Source organism: Bos mutus, chromosome 2 (assembly GCF_027580195.1).
Source record: "Bos mutus isolate GX-2022 chromosome 2, NWIPB_WYAK_1.1, whole genome shotgun sequence".
NCBI lineage: Eukaryota > Metazoa > Chordata > Mammalia > Artiodactyla > Bovidae > Bos > Bos mutus.
The window spans coordinates 108,921,141-108,943,445 of record NC_091618.1 but is presented as its reverse complement, the minus strand read 5'-3'; the positions used below and the strand labels follow the sequence as shown (position 1 = coordinate 108,943,445).

General features: G+C 43.5%; 1 protein-coding gene across 1 annotated transcript in view; it reads left to right on the top strand.

Moving 5' to 3' along the window:
• LRP2 (LDL receptor related protein 2) overlaps positions 1 to 16,310 on the top strand; it is a 176,348-nt gene extending 160,038 nt beyond the window's left edge. Inside the window, 12 exon segments of the mRNA XM_070357974.1 lie at positions 336 to 464; positions 1,714 to 1,934; positions 2,704 to 2,880; positions 4,368 to 4,487; positions 6,175 to 6,265; positions 7,171 to 7,238; positions 7,427 to 7,544; positions 8,031 to 8,157; positions 9,407 to 9,514; positions 10,517 to 10,621; positions 14,578 to 14,649; positions 14,825 to 16,310. Coding sequence (XP_070214075.1) covers positions 336 to 464; positions 1,714 to 1,934; positions 2,704 to 2,880; positions 4,368 to 4,487; positions 6,175 to 6,265; positions 7,171 to 7,238; positions 7,427 to 7,544; positions 8,031 to 8,157; positions 9,407 to 9,514; positions 10,517 to 10,621; positions 14,578 to 14,649; positions 14,825 to 14,986 — 1,498 coding nt within the window. The 3' untranslated portion in view covers positions 14,987 to 16,310.
• The last annotated feature ends 5,995 nt before the right edge of the window (positions 16,311 to 22,305 follow it).

Genomic DNA, 22,305 nt, shown 5'->3' with positions numbered 1-22,305 from the left:
GAAAGGCCCACAGAGCCTCACGACCCCTACCTAGAAGCAGTTGTCTCGTAATCATGCCAGGTGTGAGGGTCACCATCGTTACCCGTCCTGGCTGATAACCGCTGCTTCACTGAATAGCCCCTTCACCCCACACCCCATCACTTGTAACTTCCCTCACATGTCCCCTTGGCTGAAGAGACTGGGGCATTCCTGAGAGACAGAGGCTGTGCTCTTATCACTGGTGTCTGAGTAGCTGTTTTGCTGGCCAGAACTTCCACACTAAATGCTCTGGTCTTCACACCTCCACCCCGGAAGTTCATTCTAGACTTTTCAGTTGTTTGTCTCTCTAAATTCAGGCATATTTACTGGTCAGATGCCAGGAGACAACGGATTGAAGTGGCTGAACTTGATGGAAGGTACAGAAAGTGGCTGATTTCCACTGAACTGGGTCAACCAGCTGCAATAGTTGTGAATCCCAAGCTAGGGTAAGTACTTGAAGGAGTCCTTAATGTGCAATATTTTCCACTGGGTTCTCAAAAAAATTATTTTCAATAATTTTCAATTATTCCCAATTGTACTGAAGTTGTCCTTGGACTTTTTTGAGCGGCAGCTATGACTGTTTTCAAGAACTATAATATGTTTAAAGGATCAAACAGGCTTCAGTAGACAGACACTGCATATGGGGAAGGGTTTAGCCACATTTTCAACACTGCGGTTTGTCTAAAATCCACACATTTCTCAGTAGTATTTAGGGATTGGGCAACACCTGATGATTGTTTTAGACTCGAGATTGCAAAGTGGTTGGTGGCTGATGGGCTAAACATGGCCCGTATACTTATTGGACTTGAACTTCAGAGCTTTAAGTAAATGTAGTTGATAGCATTAGATATTTAAAAGATGATTTATTTATTTATTGGCTGCATCAGGTCTTAGTTTCAGCACGTGGGCTTTTTGTTGCAATTTGAGGGTTTCTTTAAAGTTGCAGGTCACAGGCTTAGCTCCTCTGAAGTATTTGGAATCTTAGTTCCCCAACCAGGGATGGAATCCAAGTCCCACCTGCATTGGAAGGTGGGTTCTTAACCACTGGACCACCAGGAAAGTCCTGATAACATTAAAATTAAAAAAATATATATTTGTATTTCTGGTTTGAAAAATCAGAATAACTGGTAACCTTACGTGGATATGCTTTCCTTGACACAGCATTGCCTGGAACTCTTAGGCTAGGGCTTGGCTTAATGTGGTCTTTGCCCATCACCCTACATTCACAGCTGCCCTGACCATCCATTTATCTTGCCTGATCCTTTCTAGGTACTTAACGTGGTGCAATCCTTTGTTTACTCAGTTCTTCTACAATCAAGTATAATTGGCTGCAAAGGAATACATTTTCAAAGAGTTAGGATGAGGAAAGGAATCTTTTATTTTTTTTTACTCAGATACATTCCAAACACAGGATTGTGCCTTCTTATACAGTGGCCATTCAAGAAACAGCCTTTGTGATTATATATATTGAAGGGTCTGGATATATATCCTAGGACAGGACTGTCCAGGTTGTATTTGGAATGTGCAGTTCTCATGAAGGAGAGCTCACAGATGCACCCGCTCTCCCCTGTCTCCCTGTCTCTCCCTGTCCCATGTAGATATAAAAGCAGCATCCTTTAGGACCCAGGCCTCTTTGAAAATCAGTTGGTTTTTCCACCTGATGAAATGCTACCACGAGGAAACCTTCTGTTACAGGTTTATGTACTGGACTGACTGGGGCGAAAATCCTAAAATCGAGTCCGCTTGGATGGATGGGCAGCGTCGGAAAGTCTTGGTTCAGGAGGACCTCGGTTGGCCAACAGGCCTCTGTATAGATTATATGAATGGTGACCGGATCTACTGGAGTGACCTCAAGGACAACATTGTTGAAACCATCAAATATGATGGAACCGATAGGAGAATTGTGGTAACTTCAGGTTAGAAATTTCACTTTCAATTTCCTATATTAATTAATGTGTTTCCAGTCTCTTTGCTCCCCTTTTCCCAAGAAGTAATCCTAATCTTAGGAGACGGTTTATATAGTTTCTTATATACTTTCCATTCTACCCAGCTCCCATCTGCTGATTCAAATGCAAATGAACCTGTTAGGAGTTCTTTCTTGTATCATTAAAAAAACTGCTCTCGGCATCAGATGTTAAAATAACCATTTCTCATTAGGTTGCCCTGATAGAGGTGAGGATCCTGTGTTACAGTGGTTATATCCAGGTCTAATTCCTTCTAGATACATTCATTTTTAACATGCTAAATTGCCTTTTATGCAAGACTGGAAACATTTAGAAGAGTAGCATTTTGTTTTCTTGCCTAAATTCTACAGACCTGAAAAATCCAGCATGTATCAAGTTTTCCTGATAAGTGGTATCTTATGTCTAAGGAAAAAAAAATTCTCTGCCATACAACTTGTTTTCTAAAAGTAAAATAAAATCAGCAACTTGAAAGTGAGCGAGTCCCCTATAATTGGTGTCAGCCTGTAGGCATTGGTCCAATATAATTTCTGTTATCTTGATCTCCTGGCGTGGCACACTTTCCTGGCCATGTGTACAGAGAATCTACGGATGTTGCTGGAATTTTAAGGTGTTGCCTTAGAGGTTGATCTGAGCAGCTTGACTTCCAACCTAGAAGTGGAGCTTGGGTATCTTCTTTTCAATAACCTTGTTTTGTTTTTGCTTTTTCCCTGTGGGTGAACAGCGGTGAACCCTTATAGTCTGGACATCTTTGAGAGCCAGTTATACTGGACATCTAAGGATAAGGGAGAAGTGTGGATCCAAGATAAATTTGGGCGAAACAAGAAAGAGAAATTGCTGACAGTGAACCCTTGGCTTACTCAAGTTCGAGTCTTCCATCAACGGAAATATAATCATTCAGGTAGTCACAAACCTTATTTCAAATTAATGGCTATAGTCTTTCTGGAAAATGGTGGTGGATAATAATAGCTGACCTCCCTGTGCCTGAAACATGCATGTGTGTGTATTTTAATCATTTTGAGGAGAGAAAGATAAAATTGGAGACAAAATGAAATGATGCACATCATCAGCAGATATGAAGTAAAAATCCTTCAGTCCTTGTTGCTTGCAGTGTGGGAATGTCTTCTTAAGCCACAGAATCCAGTATGGGTTAGACCCCTGATAAATGTAAGTGGAGTTTACAAGTCACATAATAATAGGTTTCCTGGACATCAGAAGTCTTACCCACTCTTAACAATTGCAAGGTCAGGCTAGTCAAGTCATCCTGAGCTAGGCAAGCCTTAGCTTAAAGCTTGAAGGATGCCTTTTTACATTCTCCCTCCTTCTTTTCTTAGTTCTGGGTCCTGCTTCTTCAGGTGGTGGTGGTTGTTTTGTTGCTAAGTTGTGTCTGACTCTTTGTGACCCTATGGACTGTACCCCATCGGGCTCCTCTGGCCATGGGGCTTCCCAGGGCAAGAATACTGGAGTGGGTTGCCATTTCCTTCTCAGAGAGATCTTCCTGACCCAGGGATCAAACCCATCTCCTGCATTGCAGGCAGACCAAGGGGGATGTGTTCTAATTCATCCTTCATCACTGTGTGGAGTAACGTGAAAGGGAAAGGACATTTTTGAAGTGAGGAAAGGAACTAGAAATCTGCCCAAGTCACCCAAGCAGTAGATAAGCTTTAAACCCAGAGATGATTTTTAAACTTTATTCCATTCAACCCAAAGCTCAGCATTTTTCTATTCTGGTCCATTTGTCAGTAAACCCAGTTCCAGCTCAAATTCTATGGCTCTGTGTGAGCTGCATCCCAATTCTGGATTTCTGTGACAGGGCCTCAGTAATTGTAATAAAGGTGATGCTGTTAATCAGAGCTCTAAATTCCCTAACCTTGCAAATAATGAAACTGAAGCCCAGAAGAAAAACTTGTCTTTGGAGAGCAGGGGTGAAAAATCACATCCACTGTATGCTTTGGCTGGACTACACTTTTGGATCCATCCAGATTTGGATATTGACACGTCTGGATATAATAGTGGGGTCTTACTGACCTTTTGAAATATCTCAGATTGCTTAGTGCTGATTGACTTTTGCAGTCATGTGGTGAACCAGGCAGACACCCACCATCCAGACTTGCCAGGGCCATAGGGGAGATAAATGATGCCACTAGAAAATGTGAGGGGCACAGAAGTGGGGTGGAGGGCACAGGGAGGGACAGTGCCATGCTGGTGAGGTAGCAGGGGAGGGTAGTGTAAAGGGGGTGAGTTGTCAGGTGTCACATGACCTAAAGGTATCAGGATGCTGCCTGAGCTCAGATGTCGCCTGGCCACAACTCAGCAGATGGACATGTCCCTGGTTGGAGCATTCATCCCCTCCTCAGAAACTAATCGCTGTTCTCATTTGCTTTCCAGTGCCCAATCGCTGTAAGGATGTCTGCAGCCACTTATGCCTTCTGAGACCTAAGGGATACACCTGCGCCTGTCCCCAAGGCTCCAGATTTCTAGAAGGGAGCGTCACAGTGTGTGATGCAGGTAGGAACGCTGCCTGGGCAGCCGTGGGGGCTGGGGGGAGCTCCTTTGCCATCTTTAGTAGAGTCCCTTACCTAGGCTTCACCTTTTTCAGGAGCCTGAAGAGTCCCTGGGTACTGGTCTCTTGCAGAAGAGAGTGGGGGTGGCTGGAAGGAAGGATGGGAGATCTGGAAACTATGAACAGAGCTGAGTGGGACTGAAGGGGCCAAACGGAACTTGTGTCCCTGTGATTTCTGAGGATTGTTTGCCAAAATCTGTAGAGATTTACATCCAGTACCCCTAAATCGACTGTTAGGTTGTCTTATAAAGACATTTTGAAGAGTGACTTTTCTATAAGGCCTCATCCTCCTCAATCTGCCCCATACTGGATCCCAGTCACCCCAGAATCTATTCAGCCTTACTGGGAGTTCCTCAAAGTGGAGAACCAGGCTCCAGAGGTTGTGGGGTGATGCTTATCCTGTACGGAGGGGAGACATAGAGAGAGTTCACTCTTTTTCCCGTTTGCTCATTTCAAAGTTTTGACAACTGAAAAAAGGCCACGTTTTAAAATGTACTTTATGCTGTTGACAGATGGAAGCTGAAATAAGTAAGCAGTGGTTTAATTCTCATCCCAAATGCTATAGATGACCTATTCTTGGCAAGACCTTTCTTCAGTGACTTTATTAAGGAATTAAAAAGCCATATAGTAACTAGTTAGTGTCCCTAACTAGTATCCAGTGCTTGATAAGGATGATAGGAACATCATCTTGTTCACTGCTGCTGCTGCTAAGTCGCTTCAGTCGTGTCCGACTCTGTGCAACTCCATAGATGGCAGCCCACCAGGCTCCCCTGTCCTGGGATTCTCCAGGCAAGAACACTGGAGTGTGTTGCCATTTCCTGCTCCAATGCATGAAAGTGAAAAGTGAAAGTGAAGTCGCGCAGTCGTGTCTAACTCTAGCCGCCCATTTTATGGCTCACATTCTGGGGAAATGAAGAGACATAACCATGTTCTGCCACCAGAGGGAGCAAGCAGTGAAACAAGCCCCCACCTGTTGACTCTTCCCAATCAGGCTGAAAAGTTGCAGGTTTAGAGAACGAACTCAGCAAGTAACTGCCCCTTCTGCTCTCTCTATCCCCACTCTGTCCCAGTGCTACTGGGGAAGTATTTGCAAGATTACGATCTTTAGCAAGGGTAATTTTGAAGGTCTTAAAAAAATATCTCCCATCAGCTATCAAGTATCTATTGATCTGTGTGTGTGTCTGTTTATTGATCAATGGATTGCTGATGCTTCAAAGTCTTTAGTGGATGTTTCAGGGTATGCCTAAATTGAGCTCTTGATTTAACTGGGTTCAAAAAGAAGCATTCTGAAAACCTCAAATGAAATGTGAATGTCCTAAGAGATTTACCACAATGTTCTTTTTAACTATTAGTGCGTATTTTCAGGAGTCTAGTATCGCTCCACTATTTTGGAGGGGGGCTGCTATAAACTGCCTTTTTTCCCCCTATCAAATATATGTTAGTCCCCAAGACCTTATTGATAAAGGAGTTCATCTGACTTAAGGGTGAGGTATCATTTTGATAGAGAGGATAATCAGCTGCCCCACTCCATTCACTCCCTACTCCAGCTTGGGCTGAAACAAGTTTGCAGGTTGGTGGGGGGCTCTGCTGAGTGTGGCTGACTCACACATGTGTGACTTCCTCCTTCTGCAGCCATTGTAGGTGCTGTCAGCATGCCCCCTCCATGCAGGTGTATGAACAGAGGAAGCTGCTATTTTGATGAGAATAACCTCCCCAAATGCAAGTAAGTCTGAATGCTGAGGTCTGAGCTGTAGGTCTTACCCCTTCTGGGGGAAGTTGAGACCCTTAAAAACAAGCACAAGAGCCTTGTCAGTTTTCATATCATAAGCAGCTTGCCCTCCAGTGGGGGAGTCCACGGAGAACTAAGGCAGTACTTCTCAAAGTATCATGTACATTAGAATCACCTAGGGCTTTGGAAAAAAATGCCCATCTCATTCACAGGGATCCTGCATTTCTAAGTCCTGGTGGGGGTGGGGGGGGGAAGTGAAAGTGAAAGTCTCACCGTTGTGTCCAACTCTTTGGGACCCCATGAACTATACAGTCCGTGGAATTCTCCAGGCCAGACCACTGGAGTGGGTAGCCTATCCCTTCTCCGGGGGATCTTCCAGACCCAGGAATCGAACCGGGGTCTCCTGCATTGCAGGCGGGTTCTTTACCAGCTGAGCTACCAGGGAAGCCCCGCTCCTGGGGGGATGCCACAGAATTGTGTGCCCCATTCTGGGGAGCAAGCAGTTAGAGAAATGACAACCCAATTTTCCTCCTCACCTGGAATTGCCAATTTTAACTGTGGGAGAGCAGCCATTAGCAGAGCTGCTTCAGTGCCAAGCTCTCCAGAGGAAGAGACTCGGCTTAAGATTTGGAAAGCAGAAAATTATCAAGAAAGCTCTTCACATGGTGCACAAAGGTATTTCATGAAAGCATGTCCAAGGAAAGAACACGATGAAGGTTTCCGGGTTTACTCTCCAAGGAAGAATTCCATAGGTTAGAGAAGACACCAATAGGTCAGTTTGATGAGTCTGACTCCGTAGATGGCCCAGCTGTTCCCTGTGAAAGTGAATTTCCATCGTCAGATTACAGTCGAAACCTAAGGAAGCAACAGCTCATGAATGGTTCTTCCTTTCCTTTCAGGTGTTCTAGTGGCTACGTGGGAGAATATTGTGAAATGGGGCTTTCCCAAGGCGTTCCTCCAGGAACAAGTAAGTTTTAAGGATAATGAGGGGTCTGGGAATGCATCATGCTCCCTCAGTTGCGTGCTGTCTATAATCTGTTTAACTCAGTTTTGGAAGAAGTAAAGGTTCTAGTCCCCAGCCCCTGCTGCTCAGCCAGCTCACTCTTTTCCTTCTTCTCCTGTTCATACATTTCCTTCTTCTTCCCTCTTCGGCAGCGGCGTCCGTGCTATTGACAGTCATCTTGATCGTCATAATTGCTGCTTTAGCCGCTTTAGGATTTCTCCACTATCGGAAAACTGGCTCCATTTTGCCTTCTCTGCCAAAGCTGTCAAGGTCAGTTTCATTATGTGGAATATTGATTTTAGAAATCTGGATGATCTGTAAGCACGTGAATAACTGAATTCTTCTTTTTTAAATTAAAAATCATCCTAGAGTGTTCAGCTACTCTGCAGAAGCAAAAGATGCTGAACTGAAAGCAGTCACTTCTTTGATTGCTTCTCTGAAGCCTGAGTACAAATCACATTTTAGAGTGTAAATGGCTGTGTCGACCAGGTTACACTGGAGAACAATATTGGCTGTATGAAGGGCCAGGCTTTCTTTCCCCTAGTGCCCTCTCCTGGTTCTTAAGCACTCAGGAATGTGCTTGAACACTTCTGGGTGACCAAGGGAATTTACTCCTGTACATGATGTGTAAATTCAAAAGTGGGATTCAAGCCTTTCAATTAAGTGAGAGTTAGCTAGGAAACTAGCTAGACAATTATTGCAAAAGATTAAAAAAAGAAACAAAAAACAAGACACTGTTTGATTATTTCTTTTCAGCTTAAGCCATCTCAAATCCTCTGAAAATGGAAATGGGGTGACCTTCAGATCAGGGGATGATGTGAACATGGATATTGGAGTAACTGGTTTTGGGCCCGAGTCTGCTATTGACAGATCGCTGGCGATGGTGAGTGTGGTTACAAAATGACTATTTGAAGGTTAGCATTTTCACTGTTTTATCAAAGAAATACTTAAGAAAAATATATTTATTTATTTATTTGGGCGCATCGGGCTGCAGCATGCGGGATCTTCACTGTGGCACATGGACTCTCCAGTTGAGGCCCATGGGCTCAGTAGTTGAGGTACCTGGGCTTAGTTGCCCTTCAGCACGTGGATCTTAGTTCCCCAATTAGGGATTGAACCTATTCCTTGCATCACAACGTGGATTCTTAACTGCTAGACCACCTGGGAAGTCCCAAGAAACCCTTTTTATAAAGAATAAAATTCAGCTACTAAAAAAAAAAAAATTAAATACACTATGCCCCTCGGAAGAAAGTCTTCGCTCTACAAAGTTAGGAAACACTGAGCTTGTTGCAGAAATGTGTCTAAAAACATTAGTAATGAAATTGAAATGAACCCCTGAGCTAAAAGTAAGTCACACTGTTGACCTGGAATCATGCCCAGTTTTAAGTTTAATTGAAATCTTAAAACAATCTATGTTTTGGGGAAACGGGAGAGCGACCATGATATTCTGTCTTTATTTGATGACTTTTTATATGTTAAAGGAAGAGGCAGGGAGATACATGTTGCCTAGTCTCATGTATTTTCCCACCGAGGTAGTGTTGGGATAAACATGGTTTTTGAGTCAGTGGTTGGTTCAAATCCCAGCTCTGCCAGCTTCTAAGAATGTGATAGAAGCATGGAGGTTGAACTTTCTGTGCCCGTCTGTAGAGTGATCCCTCCTGTGAGGACCAGATACTTTATGGGTGGACTAGGATCCGTGCAGTGTTCACATTTGGAGATGGGAAGCCATTCTCAGCGTTCTGCCTCTCCCCTCCCCCGATCTTTCTTTTTTGTCCCTGCCTAAAAGTGCAGTGTTATCCATTCTGCTTTCCCCTTCTGCCTCTTCTCTTTGCTTCTCTTCCACCTCCCACCCTTCTATGTCCAAAGCCAACCCGCAAGTGGCTTTGCCTTAAGGACCCATAGAGTGCTCAGAAATGGGAAGAGTGTTTTTGTTTCCCTGAGCTGATGAGTTAGAGCATTTATGTCGCTTTACACAGTGTTTGCCATAGGGAGGTCTTGTGTCTCTGCTGGCTTTTCTTTTCATCTTTTGGGGTCAGTTCGGCAAAGCACCTAACATACCTCCTGTAAGGAGTGCATCTTCTGCTGTGTGTGAACCAGGTTTGCATGGTATAATCCTTTTTTTCCTTCATCAGAATGAGCATTTTGCCGCAGACTTCGGGAAGTCGCCCATAATATTTGAGAACCCGACATACTCCTCCAAGGACACTGCTATCACAGTGGCTCAGCCAACAACAGCCCCGGTGAGAAACCACAGTCCTTTCTGTCAGGTGCTGCTGCTGTTGAGTCTTGTTCTTTGGAATAATGTGCCTTTAGCATCCTCCCGGCCTTCCCTCCTTGGAAGGAAGCACGGTGGTCCCTTCCTCAGCTTCATGCTCTGCAGTCACAGGATTGGCCAAAGGACAGAAGGCCTGAAAACAATCAGAATCTTGGGTTTTGGCCACCATTCTGGGGGTGCCAACCAAGAGCAGTTTTCATCCTGAGTAGCAGAGCAAGAGGTCTGAGTGCATTCAGTGGCAGACACAGGGCCTGGCACACACAGGTGCTTTGTAAATATCTGTGAGCTGAGTGAGTGGACAGTCCTCAGGCCGTTATGCAGAGGCCTGGGGGACTGGGCACACACTGTGTCTGGTCCTTACTGGTATCATGAGAGTGTAATTTGAGGTGACTTCCCTGCTCGCCTTTCTCATACTTTTCTGGAAAGTGCAGAGGTCTCTGAGGTTGGTAGACAGATACCAAAACTTCCTTTGGTACGGTCCTATTACTCACTTATCTTTGAGAGGAACAGAGAGATAAATTAGACAGATGGATGGAGGGACATTTCTTCACTGGGTCCGGATCAGCAGGCCCAATGCGACTGCCGGTACCTGTCAATTTTCAGCTAGCCCGTCTTCCTCGTGTCTGAACCACTAGAGCTAAGCTTCTTTTGCATCAGGAGATACAGTACATTTTAGTATGACAGAAATAGAGTGTGACCAGTAATGAGTGGTCCCAAGAATATTCTATCTCATGCCTGATTCTCCCAAGAATCAGGCATGAGATAGACAGCTTAGTCGTTGGCGCTCCTGATTTGGGGGAGATGAGAGTGATGTTTATTCACGGACCAGAGGGTCGTTTTCATATAATAAAAATGGTGCCTGATCATATTTGTACAGGAGCAAGGTGGTAAGCAGAATCAAAGAGTTGATAAACTTTACAGCAAAAATTCTTTCAAAACTGAATACTGGCCTTCAATATGCACACAGGTAACTGAATCTGCAACAGTGTATAACAAAAACTATGGAAGCCCCATAAACCCTGCTGAACTAGTTACAGACACAAAGCCAACTTCCTCAAGTGATGAAACTCAGGTAACAGTGACTGGAATGATAATGGGATTTGGGAAGGACTTTGGAATTGCTGGGTTTATTAATCCTAGGCAAACTAGAGAGACCGTGATAGGCTCACAGATCCCAAGATGTGTAGACAATTAGTAAAGATGATTTTAAAAATAATAAATTGAAAACATTCTACTGAGTAAAGCTACATTGTAACATTGAGTTGGGAATGATGTTCCTTGTGACACAAAGCAGGAAAGAAGGGTGGCATACTTCTGAACCCAGCCTCTTCAAATCAGAGGCATTTAGTTTGAGATAGCAACTTAAAATGCATAAAGACCTCACTGTGTCGATGATACATATAGAGAACCTTTTCCTTTCCTGTGCAGTGCAGTTTTTCCGCTGTGTATGTCTTTGTTCCCTTAAGAACGCGTGTTGCGTTTACTCTACTGTTGTTACTGATGTTCACCACTTGGTGGCACTAGTCTACACTCGCTCGATCTTTCCATCTAACATCATTGTCCTCAATGTGCCAGGCGCAGAGTTTAATACCGAAAGTAAAAGAAAAAAAAAAAAAGAACACTAGATGGAGCTTCTCTATCTTGTCTGCAGACCCTTTGAAATTTGTAAACTATGTGGTCTACAAAGAGAAATTCAATAAATTTGATACAAAGCTTTACATGAATGGATAATATATCATTAGTTTTAATAGACACTTAAGAAGAAGCTATTTCAGATATAGCTGTTTGATTCTGGGCAACTATTTTACCTCTGGGCACTAGAGTCCTTAGTATTACTCACTGGGGGCACCATTGGCATCTTGGGTTGGGCAGTCCGTTATGGCACAAAACTATGCTCCACGTTGCTGGACATCCTAGTATTCCTGGCCCCTGTCCACTGAGTGCCAGGAGTTTCTCCAGTGCATTGTGACCCCTGCCCTCCCCTCAGCCCCTAAACATACACTCCCCATTGAAAACAGTAGGATCTGGGATGTTCTAAGGTCCTATGACTTTTGTTAAGTAATATAAAGGAACAAAAGCCCAAAGGTAGTTAGAAATCTTACCATTTTCTAGAATAACCCCTGTTCTCAAATTGCATAATCTATAAACAAAATTAGTGTCTGCAAAGTCATGTTGGATTCTCAGCACTGGTTCCTGTTCTGCTCTTTCAGGTCAAAATAAGAGTTGAACTAAATTGATGCTAACGAGGAGAGCTTATAACAAAGGTGCCTTTGTCTACCTTTTCATCTTTCATTTAGTAATTCCTTCTTACACACACACATACACAGACAAATGTAGTCTTAGAAATTTCCACTTTCATTTTTTGATATTTCATATTTTCAAAGGATTACATATTTTTCTTTAAGCTACATTGAAAAGTTTATTTTGCAGACTTTTTCCACAGACACCAGAATACCTAAATGTCACACGTTGGTTCCCCGTCTGACTTGGCCCCGCGGCAGTGCCAGATCTACATTCTATCCTCAAGTCCAGTGATCCCCTTCTTTCGACAGAGCTCTCTCCCAGCTGAGCAGGAAGGGGAATGTGATGGGGATTCTGCAACCTCTGCCCTGCACGACAGTCATTGGAAACACTGAGAGACTCTCTCAAGTGGAGCAGACCTTTACCAGTTGCAGTCCTTTTTTCTCATTTCCGTCTTTGCAATACACTGGCTCTTTCTCCTTTTTTCTTTTTTTAATCAGTTGAGGCTGAGGCCCTCTAAGGTCTGTCCTCCATGGTATGTCCATGGATTTTTCTATGACCTTTGCCTCCTGGGAACTAAGATAACAGCCAGAGTGGCTTAAAGCAGTAGAAGCCCTTGGCTAGGATGACCTTAGGTTGACATTAATGTGCCAGAGAGGCTTACATTTTTCTCTTTCATCAATAAATCTGCTCAAAGGACTTGAAAAAATGAACTCCTATGGTTTAGTTCTGTCATTTTCAAAAGTTGTGTTGACACGCATTGGACTTCCCAAGAGGATAACAGTGAAAATCAACACTGCTTCTCTTGTTAGTAATTACTCAAGTCCATGGGGCCATTCCACACTGAAGCAATGAGTTTGGGCCTTCCTCATTAAGGGTAGGTTTCTAGAGGCTGGGCTTTGACCTGAGTATCTCCATCTTCCCCTTGGTGGTGGCTGTATGCTGAGGAGGTGCTCAGTTAAATGTGAGTGAATGCTTTCTTCTACTTCTGTATTCACATGCTCTCTAGTCCTTCACATGTTGGCCCCCTACTTTCAGAGAACGGGAGACACTTCATAAAACACATGTGCTACCTTAGCGACCTGCAGGAGGGCGTGGTCTATTCCCCAGTCTCCTGTTCTCTTGTCTCCTGCCAGCTGGCAGCCAGAGCCATGGCCAGCACTCTACCATGGACAGCTTTTCTGTAAGACATGGGTCGTTCATCATAGTCCAGGCTGATTTCTCTTTGGGTTCTTTAGTTTTGAGGCCTCTGAATCCTAGAGGCATTGCCTGCTCCTCTACCTACAATTTAGTTCAGTGATTTTGCTGAGACCCCCTTTCCTCATCTGCAAAATAGATATAATCAGAGCCTTTGCCTTGCAGTCATTGGGAAGATTAAATCAGAAATGTGCAAGACTCTTAGAATAGTCCCTGACACATAGTAAGCACTCAATCAATGTTCAGTTCAGTTCATTTCAGTCACTCAGTTGTGTCCGACTCTTTGCGACCCCATGAACCTCAGTATGCCAGGCCTCCCTATCCATCACCAATTCCTGGAGTCCACCCAAACTCATGTCCATTGAGTAGGTGATGCCATCCAACCATCTCATACTCTGTCATCCCCTTCTCCTCTTGCCCTCAATCTTTCCCAGCATCAGGGTCTTTTCAAATGAGTCACCTGTTCACATCAGGTGGCCAAAGTATTGGAGTTTCAGCTTCAACATCAGTCCTTCCAATGAACACCCAGGACTGATCTCCTTTAGGATGGACTGGTTGGATCTCCTTGCCATCCAAGGGACTCTCAAGAGTCTTCTCCAACACCACAGTTCAAAAGCATCAATTCTTCAGGACTCAGCTTTCTTTATAGTCCAACTCTCACATCCATACATGACTACTGGAAAAACCATAGCCTTGACTAGATGGACTTTTGTTGGCAAAGTAATGTCTCTGCTTTTGAATATGCTATCTAGGTTGGTCATAACTTCCTTCCAAGGAGTAAGCGTCTTTTAATTTCATGGCTGCAGTCACCATCTGCAGTGATTTTGGAGACCCAAAAAATAAAGTCAGCCACTGTTTCCACTGTTTCCCCATCTATTTGCCATGAAGTGATGGGACTGGATGCCATGATCTTATTTTTCTAAATGCTGAGCTTTAAGCCAACTTTTTCACTCTCCTCTTTCACTTTCATCAAGAGGCTCTTTAGTTCTTCTTCACTTTCTGCCATAAGGGTGGTGTCATCTGCATATCGCTTTCCAAGTGGCTGCATTTTTGTATTGTTTTGTGTTACTGTAGTTCATACTTTGGCTGTTAATTGTTGTTTTTGTGTACTCTTTGTTCTGGGATCAGTTGGCACACCAGGAAAGCCCCTGTTACTTGTTTTCGTTATCATCATAATGGCAGGAGGAAATGGTGACAGGATATGGAATATGATGGAGTTGACCAAGGATCAATATGAGATGAGGGTTACAGTCTGGCTTGTTCCCTAAAGTTTCAGGCAGCCCCTGAAGAAATCTCTTGCCTGTCTCTGTCAAAACTTCTAGATTCTCAGGCACAGATTCTGTGAACTATACATTTCAGATCAAGCAAGTGTTTTGAAATTATTAGATGACAAGAGCCCAGAGTTTCAGTGACTCTTCAGGGCCCAACCATGGGAGAATTGAACAATTTTCCTGCATGGGCCGGGTCATGTGGTCCCAAGTTCCAAATTACTTTTTCCCTCTGTAAGAAGAAGTTTTAAAACCTAGGCTGGGGGCAAGAAACAAAAAATTCCATTACCGAAAGTTTTCTGTTTCCCTCTTTTTCGTTTAGCCAACAAAATGGAATATCTTCAAACGAAAACCGAAACAAAATACCAACTTTGAAAATCCATTCTATTCCGAGGTAATTGTTAACAATTTTTCTCAGCCCAGGCATTCTTTCTTAGCATTAACTTGCTAAATCAGGCATGCACTCAGATTATTCTGAGCAAATTGGCCACAATTTGTCTTCCCCACACAAAACCATTTTCCATCGTGTTGGAAATAAGTGACAGATTCTTGTTTCTTTGTGGTTTTAGATGGAGAATGAACCAAAGGTCGGTGCTGCTGTGACCCCACCTCCATCACCTTCTCCTCCTGCTAAGGTTTCTTGGAAAAAAGGCTCAACTCCAGGCTACAGTGCAACAGAAGACACATTTAAAGACACTGCAAATCTTGTGAGAGAAGACTCGGAGGCATAACTGTGCTGGCTATTTAGGGAATAATTAGAAACACACTTTTGCACATTTTTTTTTTTTTTACAAACAGATGAAAGAAATTAACATTCAGTACTTTATTAAAAGAATATATTTCCCCCTCTGTACTCCTGTAGTTGGGAGTTTGTGGAAACAATGCCTTGTGTATCTTTTTTACTCATCTCATATTTTTACAACTAATTACCACCTTGTACTATATGTATATCTTTGCACTGAAACTCTCTGAAGGTAATGCTATAAATATATTGTACATTTGTAAATTTTGGAAAGATTATCACATCATTAAATTTGCTAATGAAAGTATCTGCTGAATTGGTTGGTGATCATTACATTCAATGATCCACTGAAGAAAGGAATTGACTCGGGGCCTTTAGCAATATCAGAAGAGGCACCATCCTAAGACCCTATAGCATTATCAAGGAAGAGAATCCAGGCCCCATTCTTGGGTCTGTTTTCACACATCAGCACTTAGTGTTCAATTTGACCTGATGAATAGCATATCCATAGAGATGCAGATGATACAGAAGGTTGAAAAAACTAATTCAGTTCCACCCTTCTGCCTGTTGGCATTGTCCAACCAGAACTCTGTTTGCTATTATCTCCCTAGCTACCAAGTGAACATGTTTATGTTAATGTCTGAGAAAAAGCTCATGTCCTTAAGTCTAAGTATCCTGCAAAGAGTTTGTAATCTAGTCACATGAACTTGCATTTGATGGACCATAGGGTGATCAACACCCTTTCCTGGCATCTCAGGTGGTTGCCTACTCTAGAAACTGGAGCTGAATGAATGAAAAGCAAATCTGTCTTCATAAAGGAAGGTGCAAAGCAAATACCAGCAGAGCAAAGCCTCAGCTGGATTTTGTGTTTCTCTGTGTGAAAATTTTCCTTATAACGACTATTTATTTTCTCAGTTGAACATGAATAGAAAGGGAAACCATTTTTATTGAGCCTGGCTTAGATTCTTTAGCAAAATCGTACATTTATATCAGAATGTATTGCAGAGTCTAGCCTTCCTCCTGAATCTAGACTCTAGTCTCCACAGCCGGAACTGTGGCAAGAATACAGTTTCCACACTAGGTAGCATTCCCAGTTCTCTGTGCTAATAATGCACATTTTACAACAATGAATGAATGAGTGTATGAATGGACAGGTGGATGAATGAAACATGTACTACTGATGATTTTATTCCTGAGTTCTCAAAATATTTTTTGCTCATATTTTGAGTGTTTATTGTAATTATTTTGAAATGTACTTTGATTAGAAAAGCAAATGGAAATGATGCTGCTGAAAAATTTCTAATAAAGGTGTATTTTATCAGACTTCTTCTGTGTGCTTTAAAATTCCAGGTCATGAATTGGTTGTATTTTGCTGTGCATGGAGATTGGGACTTTGAGTGCTAGGCGTCAGGGAACCAGGATTGCCTGGGGTTCAAGAAGGGAGGAGAAGGAAGAGGAATCCATGGGTCACTTAGCCCTGAAACTGGCCTGGAGCTGGGGAGCAGTGAACACAGGAGGATAAAGTGTAGGTTTCCACCTGAACTCTGGGAGGCAGCCCCCTCAGTTGCCTTAAAGGGTCATCCAATCCCCCTCCCCTTTCCTTCCCACCCTAGGACCCCAGCCAGTTGCCCGCTTTGGATCTGATGGTGATGGGAAGGCAGCAGCAAGGTCACAGCTGGAGAGGATTTTGTTCAGTTTGGTATTTGGGCTCCCATGGCATGTGTGAGCCATACCAGCCTGAAGTCAGAGTAAAAGGGAGTTCTAAAACAGTTGTGATTTCCAGCTTTGGTATTTGTCTTGGGCCTTAAGCTCAATAAGAAATAATCTGGGGAATTTAAAAAATGAGAATTAATTTCCTGCTTAGCTTCATTTCTGGGTCTCCCTTGGAAGGACCTAGAAAGCATGCTGCTGCGTGTCTGTTCTCTGCCATGTGAGCTGGCACTTGTGGTCAGACCATCAGTGGGTCGGTCATCCCTCCTTGGTTGGCTCTCCCAGCTGGGGTTGGCTGGGGTTGGCTCTGCCCCTGCTTTATTCTCTCCTGGAGAGAAGTTGTGCCAGGAGTGTGTGTGGTGGGGGAGGGGGAGATCGGGAAACAGGGTGCTGTTTAGAGGATGGAAAAGCTGATGTGACTCAGTATCACATCACATGAAGCCAGGTCAATCCTAAAGGAAATCAACCCTGAATGTTCATTGGAAAGACTGATGCTGAAGCTTAAGTTCCAGTACTTTGGCCCCCTGATGTGAAGAGCTGACTCATTGGAAAAGACCCTGATCCTGGGAAAGATTGACGGCAGAAGGAGAAAGGGGTGACAGAGGATGAGATGGTTGAACGGCATCACTGACTCAACGGACATGAGTTTGAGCAAGCTCCAGGAGATAGCGAAAGACAAGGAAGCCTGGTGTGCTGCAGTCTATAGGTTCACAAAGAGTCGGACATGACTTAGTGACTGAACAACAATCACGTGAAGTGGAAACAATTTTACCAGCAGAAATGTGTTATTGCACAGTGTAAAATCACAACCACGAGAAGGTTTGTCCATGGGAAGCCATTGGATCACGCTGGTCATCTGTCCAGAGCTTCCCATTGATTTTTTTTTTTACCATCCCCTTTTTCCTTCATTCATCGATTTACTCACTCACTCACTTGCCTATGTTCTTACCAGCATTCAGTTGCAAACTCAAACCTAACTATGAGTTTAAGGAAAATGTGTGAGAGGAGAACTTTTAGTGGGGAATTCCATCCATTAATTCTTTTTTTTTTTTCCTGAATTAGGAAAAGATCACTAATATTTGATTTTTGAGATTGAGTACATCAGGCTGGCTCAAAAATGAGAGCTAGTTAGGCCCTGGAGTGAGGGAGGGGTCTGAGGAAATTGGTTATAGATGTACATTCTGGAAAGAGGCCTGGACCCACAGCCTGGAGCCCTGGGTTGCCCTTGAACTCTCAGCCTCTTTTCAGTCTTCCCCTCTGCATTCCTCAAAGTCACAAGCCACAATTCATACTGAAGATGACATATGATTATATGTTTCTGTTTTTTAAAAAAATTCTAATTTATCTTGGAGTATATTTGATTTACAGTGAAAAGCAGTTGGACATACATGGAAGGTGTCTAAACCCTGGGAGAGGAAGGCCAGCTCTGGAGACCATTGCCTCATGCCTCCAGTGGTCCTAACCATGGCCATCTCAAGGTGAGGATCAACACAAATCACTAGGCTTGTCAACTCCTGAAAGTTACCAGCCTGTGGAGGACTTTTAGTCACACCAATTATGTGCCTCTTCCTGGAAGTGAATTCAGAACATTTTGTTTGAAAATCAACCACGTGTCTGCATTCACTTTGTGTCCACGATATTCTGGAATAAACTATAGGAGACAGAGCAAACAGGTCTCCAGAAATTATTTGACATCACTGAGTCCACTAGCTAACAATATAGTCATCGAATGCTGTCCCCTCTTATGCAGACTAGAGAGGAAGGGCTCATATTTCTGCTCCTCTGATAATTAGCATCCCCTAATGATCGTCACTTGCTAAGAGCACAGTTTCCCAACCAATTACTTCCATCACAGGGGCTAGGCCATCCTCCTGCTGCTAATCACTGAGCCTCAGCTGCTGCTTCTGTGGAAAACAGAGAGGGGGGCTATGAGAGTTCAGTGCGAAAATACATCAATATGTAGACAGTGTATGCAGCCCACTGCCTGGCACCAAGCCCTGAATCCCCAGTAGCCGTGATTTTGATCATTATTAAATGGAAGAGAAGGGAAGAGTTTTTTTTTTTTTTTTTAATGAAGAAATGTATTTTGGGCTTCCCAGGTGGCACAGTGGTAAAGAACCTGCCTGCCAATGCAGGGGACATGGGTTCAGTCCCTGGTCTGGGAAGACCCCACAGGCTGCAGAGTGGCTAGGCCTGTGCACCACAGCTACTGAGCCTGTGCTCTGGAGCCCAGGAACTGCAACTGCTGAAGCCTGCGTACTCTAGAGCCTGTGCTCTGCAGCGAGAGAAAACACTGCAATGAGAAGTCCTTGCACCGCAACCAGAGAGTACACCCTGTTCACCGCAACTAGAGGAAAGCCTACAGACAATGAAGACCCAGCACAGCCAAAATAAACAAATAAATAAGATTAATTTTAAAAAATGTATTTTTCAAATCTTTATAGAATGCAATTTCATATTTAATTAATTAATTGCTTTTGGCCACATTATGCAGCACGTGGCATCTTTGTTCCCTGACCAGGTATTGAACTTGTGCCTCCTGCAATGGAAGTGCAGAGGCCTAACCCCTAGACAGCCAGGAAGTTCTCCAGGAAATGTATCTTTACAAGCTCCTTGGGGATTTTAACATGAAGCCAAGGATAGAATTACTAATCTAAATAGAAGTGGCTAATCTTTTTTTTTAATGATGGATGTTATAGGGGTAGTCAAGATTTTCTCCGGGCCTGTGGAAGAATGCATAGATCTTGTATGTAATGAGGCTGGAGTGTAGATGATAAAATTCAGAGTCTCATTTTATTGTCATGCAAGAGTAATGGGAAGGCAGTAAAGAACACTGGGTGTGAAAGATGGGAATCCTGAGGCTGAGAAAGGGAGAGTTCATGCTCCCATCACAGGCTGAGGAGCACGGCCCAGGTTTTCCCGGTGCCCCGTATCCAGGCCTTCGCTGAATTAAAGAACAGGTTGATGTAGGAATTTGACAGAACATATTTAAAGCCTATTCTTCTATCTCTTCCCATGTTTCCAGACTCCAGAGGACTTTAATTATGCTGTCTTCAGTTCGGTTCAGTCCCTCAGTCTTGTCCGACTCTTTGCGACCCCATGAATTGCAGCACACCAGGCCTCCCTGTCCATCACCAACTCTCAGAGTTCACTCAGACTCACGTCCATCGAGTTGGTGATGCCATCCAGCCATCTCATCCTCTGTCGTCCCCTTCTCCTCCTGCTCCCAATCCCTCCCAGCATTAGGGTCTTTTCCAATGAGTCAACTCTTCGCATGAGGTGGCCAAAGTACTGGAGTTTCAGCTTTAGCATCATTCCTTCCAAAGAAATCCCAGGGCTGATCTCCTTCAGAATGGACTGGTTGGATCTCCTTGCAGTCCAAGGGACTCTCAAGAGTCTTCTCCAACACCACAGTTCAAAAGCATTAATTCTTTGGCGCTCAGCCTTCTTCACAGTCCAACTCTCACATCCATACGTGACCACTGGAAAAACCATAGCCTTGACTACACGGACCTTTGTTGGCAAAGTAATGTCTCTGCTTTTGAATATGCTATCTAGGTTGGTCATAACTTTTCTTCTAAGGAGTAAGCGTCTTTTAATTTCATGGCTGCAGTCACCATCCGCAGTAATTTTGGAGCCCCCCAAAATAAAGTCTGACACTGTTTCCACTGTTTCCTCATCTATTTCCCAAGAAGTGATGGGACCAGATGCCATGATCTTCGTTTTCTGAACGTTGAGCTTTAAGCCAACTCTTTCACTCTCCACTTTCACTTTCATCAGGAGGCTTTTTAGTTCCTCTTCATTTTCTGCCCTAAGGGTGGTCTCATCTGCATATCTGAGGTTATTGATATTTCTCCCGGCAATCTTGATTCCAGCTTGTGCTTCTTCCAGTCCAGCGTTTCTCATGATGTACTCTGCATATAAGTTAAATAAGCAGGGTGACAATATACAGCCTTGACGTACTCCTTTTCCTATTTGGAAACAGTCTGTTGTTCCATGTCCAGTTCTAACTGTTGCTTCCTGACCTGCATACAGATTTCTCAAGAGGCAGGTCAGGTGGTCTGGTATGCCCATCTCTTTCAGAACTTTCCACAGTTTATTGGGATCCACACAGTCAAAGATTTTGGCATAGTCAATAAAGCAGAAATGGATGTTTTTCTGGAACTCTCTTGCTTTTTTGATGATCCAGCAGATGTTGGCAATTTGATCTCTGGTTCCTCTGCCTTTTCTAAAACCAGCTTGGACATCAGGAAGTTCATGGTTCACGTATTGCTGAAGCCTGGCTTGGAGAATTTTGAGCGTTACTTTACTAGCGTGTGAGATGAGTACAATTGTGCAGTAGTTTGAGCATTCTTTGGCATTGCCTTTCTTTGGGATTGGAATGAAAACTGACCTTTTCCAGTCCTGTGGCCACTGCGGAGTTTTCCAAATTTGCTGGCATATTGAGTGCAGCACTTTCACAGCATCATCTTTTAGGACTTGAAACAGCTCAACTGGAATTCCATCACCTCCACTAGCTTTGTTCATAGTGATGCTTTCTAAGGCCCACTTGACTTTACATTCCAGGATGTCTGGCTCTAGGTGAGTGATCACATCATCGTGATTATCTTGGTCATGAAGATCTTTTTTGTACAGTTCTTCTGTGTATTCTTGCCACCTCTTCTTAATATCTTCTGCTTCTGTTAGGTACATACCATTTCTGTCTTAGTTTCCCTGAACTCCACTGTGGCTGCGATTCCTCAAGAGGCCTTTGGGGGCCAGGGAAGAGATGAAAACATCCTGAATCTTCATGACATTAGAGACTTTTACCCCAAGATGAGTGGGATACAGTCTATTTCCAAGAGTGCAATTGTATATTTATTGCTTCTAAGTTTTCATTTGTTTTTTTTTTTTGAAAATTCAAAATTTAAAGGATAAGCGATCTTGAGCTATTCTTGGCAGCAGTGCTTTGCAGCTGTTTTCCAAATTTTCAAGGGCTGGATTCACTCAGTGGAGGTCAACGGAGATGCTAGCATTTGCTGCACAGAAATGTTCCCCACATTATGGAGGTGGTGCTTGGACTCTGGGCTCAGGAAGTCCGTTTATCTGTCATTGGCCCTCACTCAGGGCCTTGTGAAAACAGAGACAACAGTCATACAGGCAAGGAACCCCTCTCCTAGAGAGAGGGGACCTCTGAGCGGCCATGTGATCTTGGATCAGTTGTTTCACCTCCCTGATGGTTAGTAACTTCATCTGGAAAGTGAAGTGGTTGGACAAGTTTATTGCTAACTTCTTTGGTTTTCAAGTTCAAAGACTTCTCTCTACTTCAGTCTTAATTTGGAATTTGGTTCAATTCAAAATCACTGCGGCTGTTTCAGTAAGTTCTAAGCCTGTTACATCAACTTCAAGGACGACAGCTCCAATTATAGCTTATTAGTTTTTATCCTCAAATGCTGTCTCTCTCTAGGTGAGCTATCGAAGAGATATATTTTAGAAAATCTTTTCTTTTTGTGAAGTATCTGAAAGCCTGCTAATAAGTTTCAGGGCTGAAAGTTGCCACCAGGGATTTATTTTTGCAGGAAACTCCTGCAAACATCCTCTGTAGAGTCAGGGCCACAG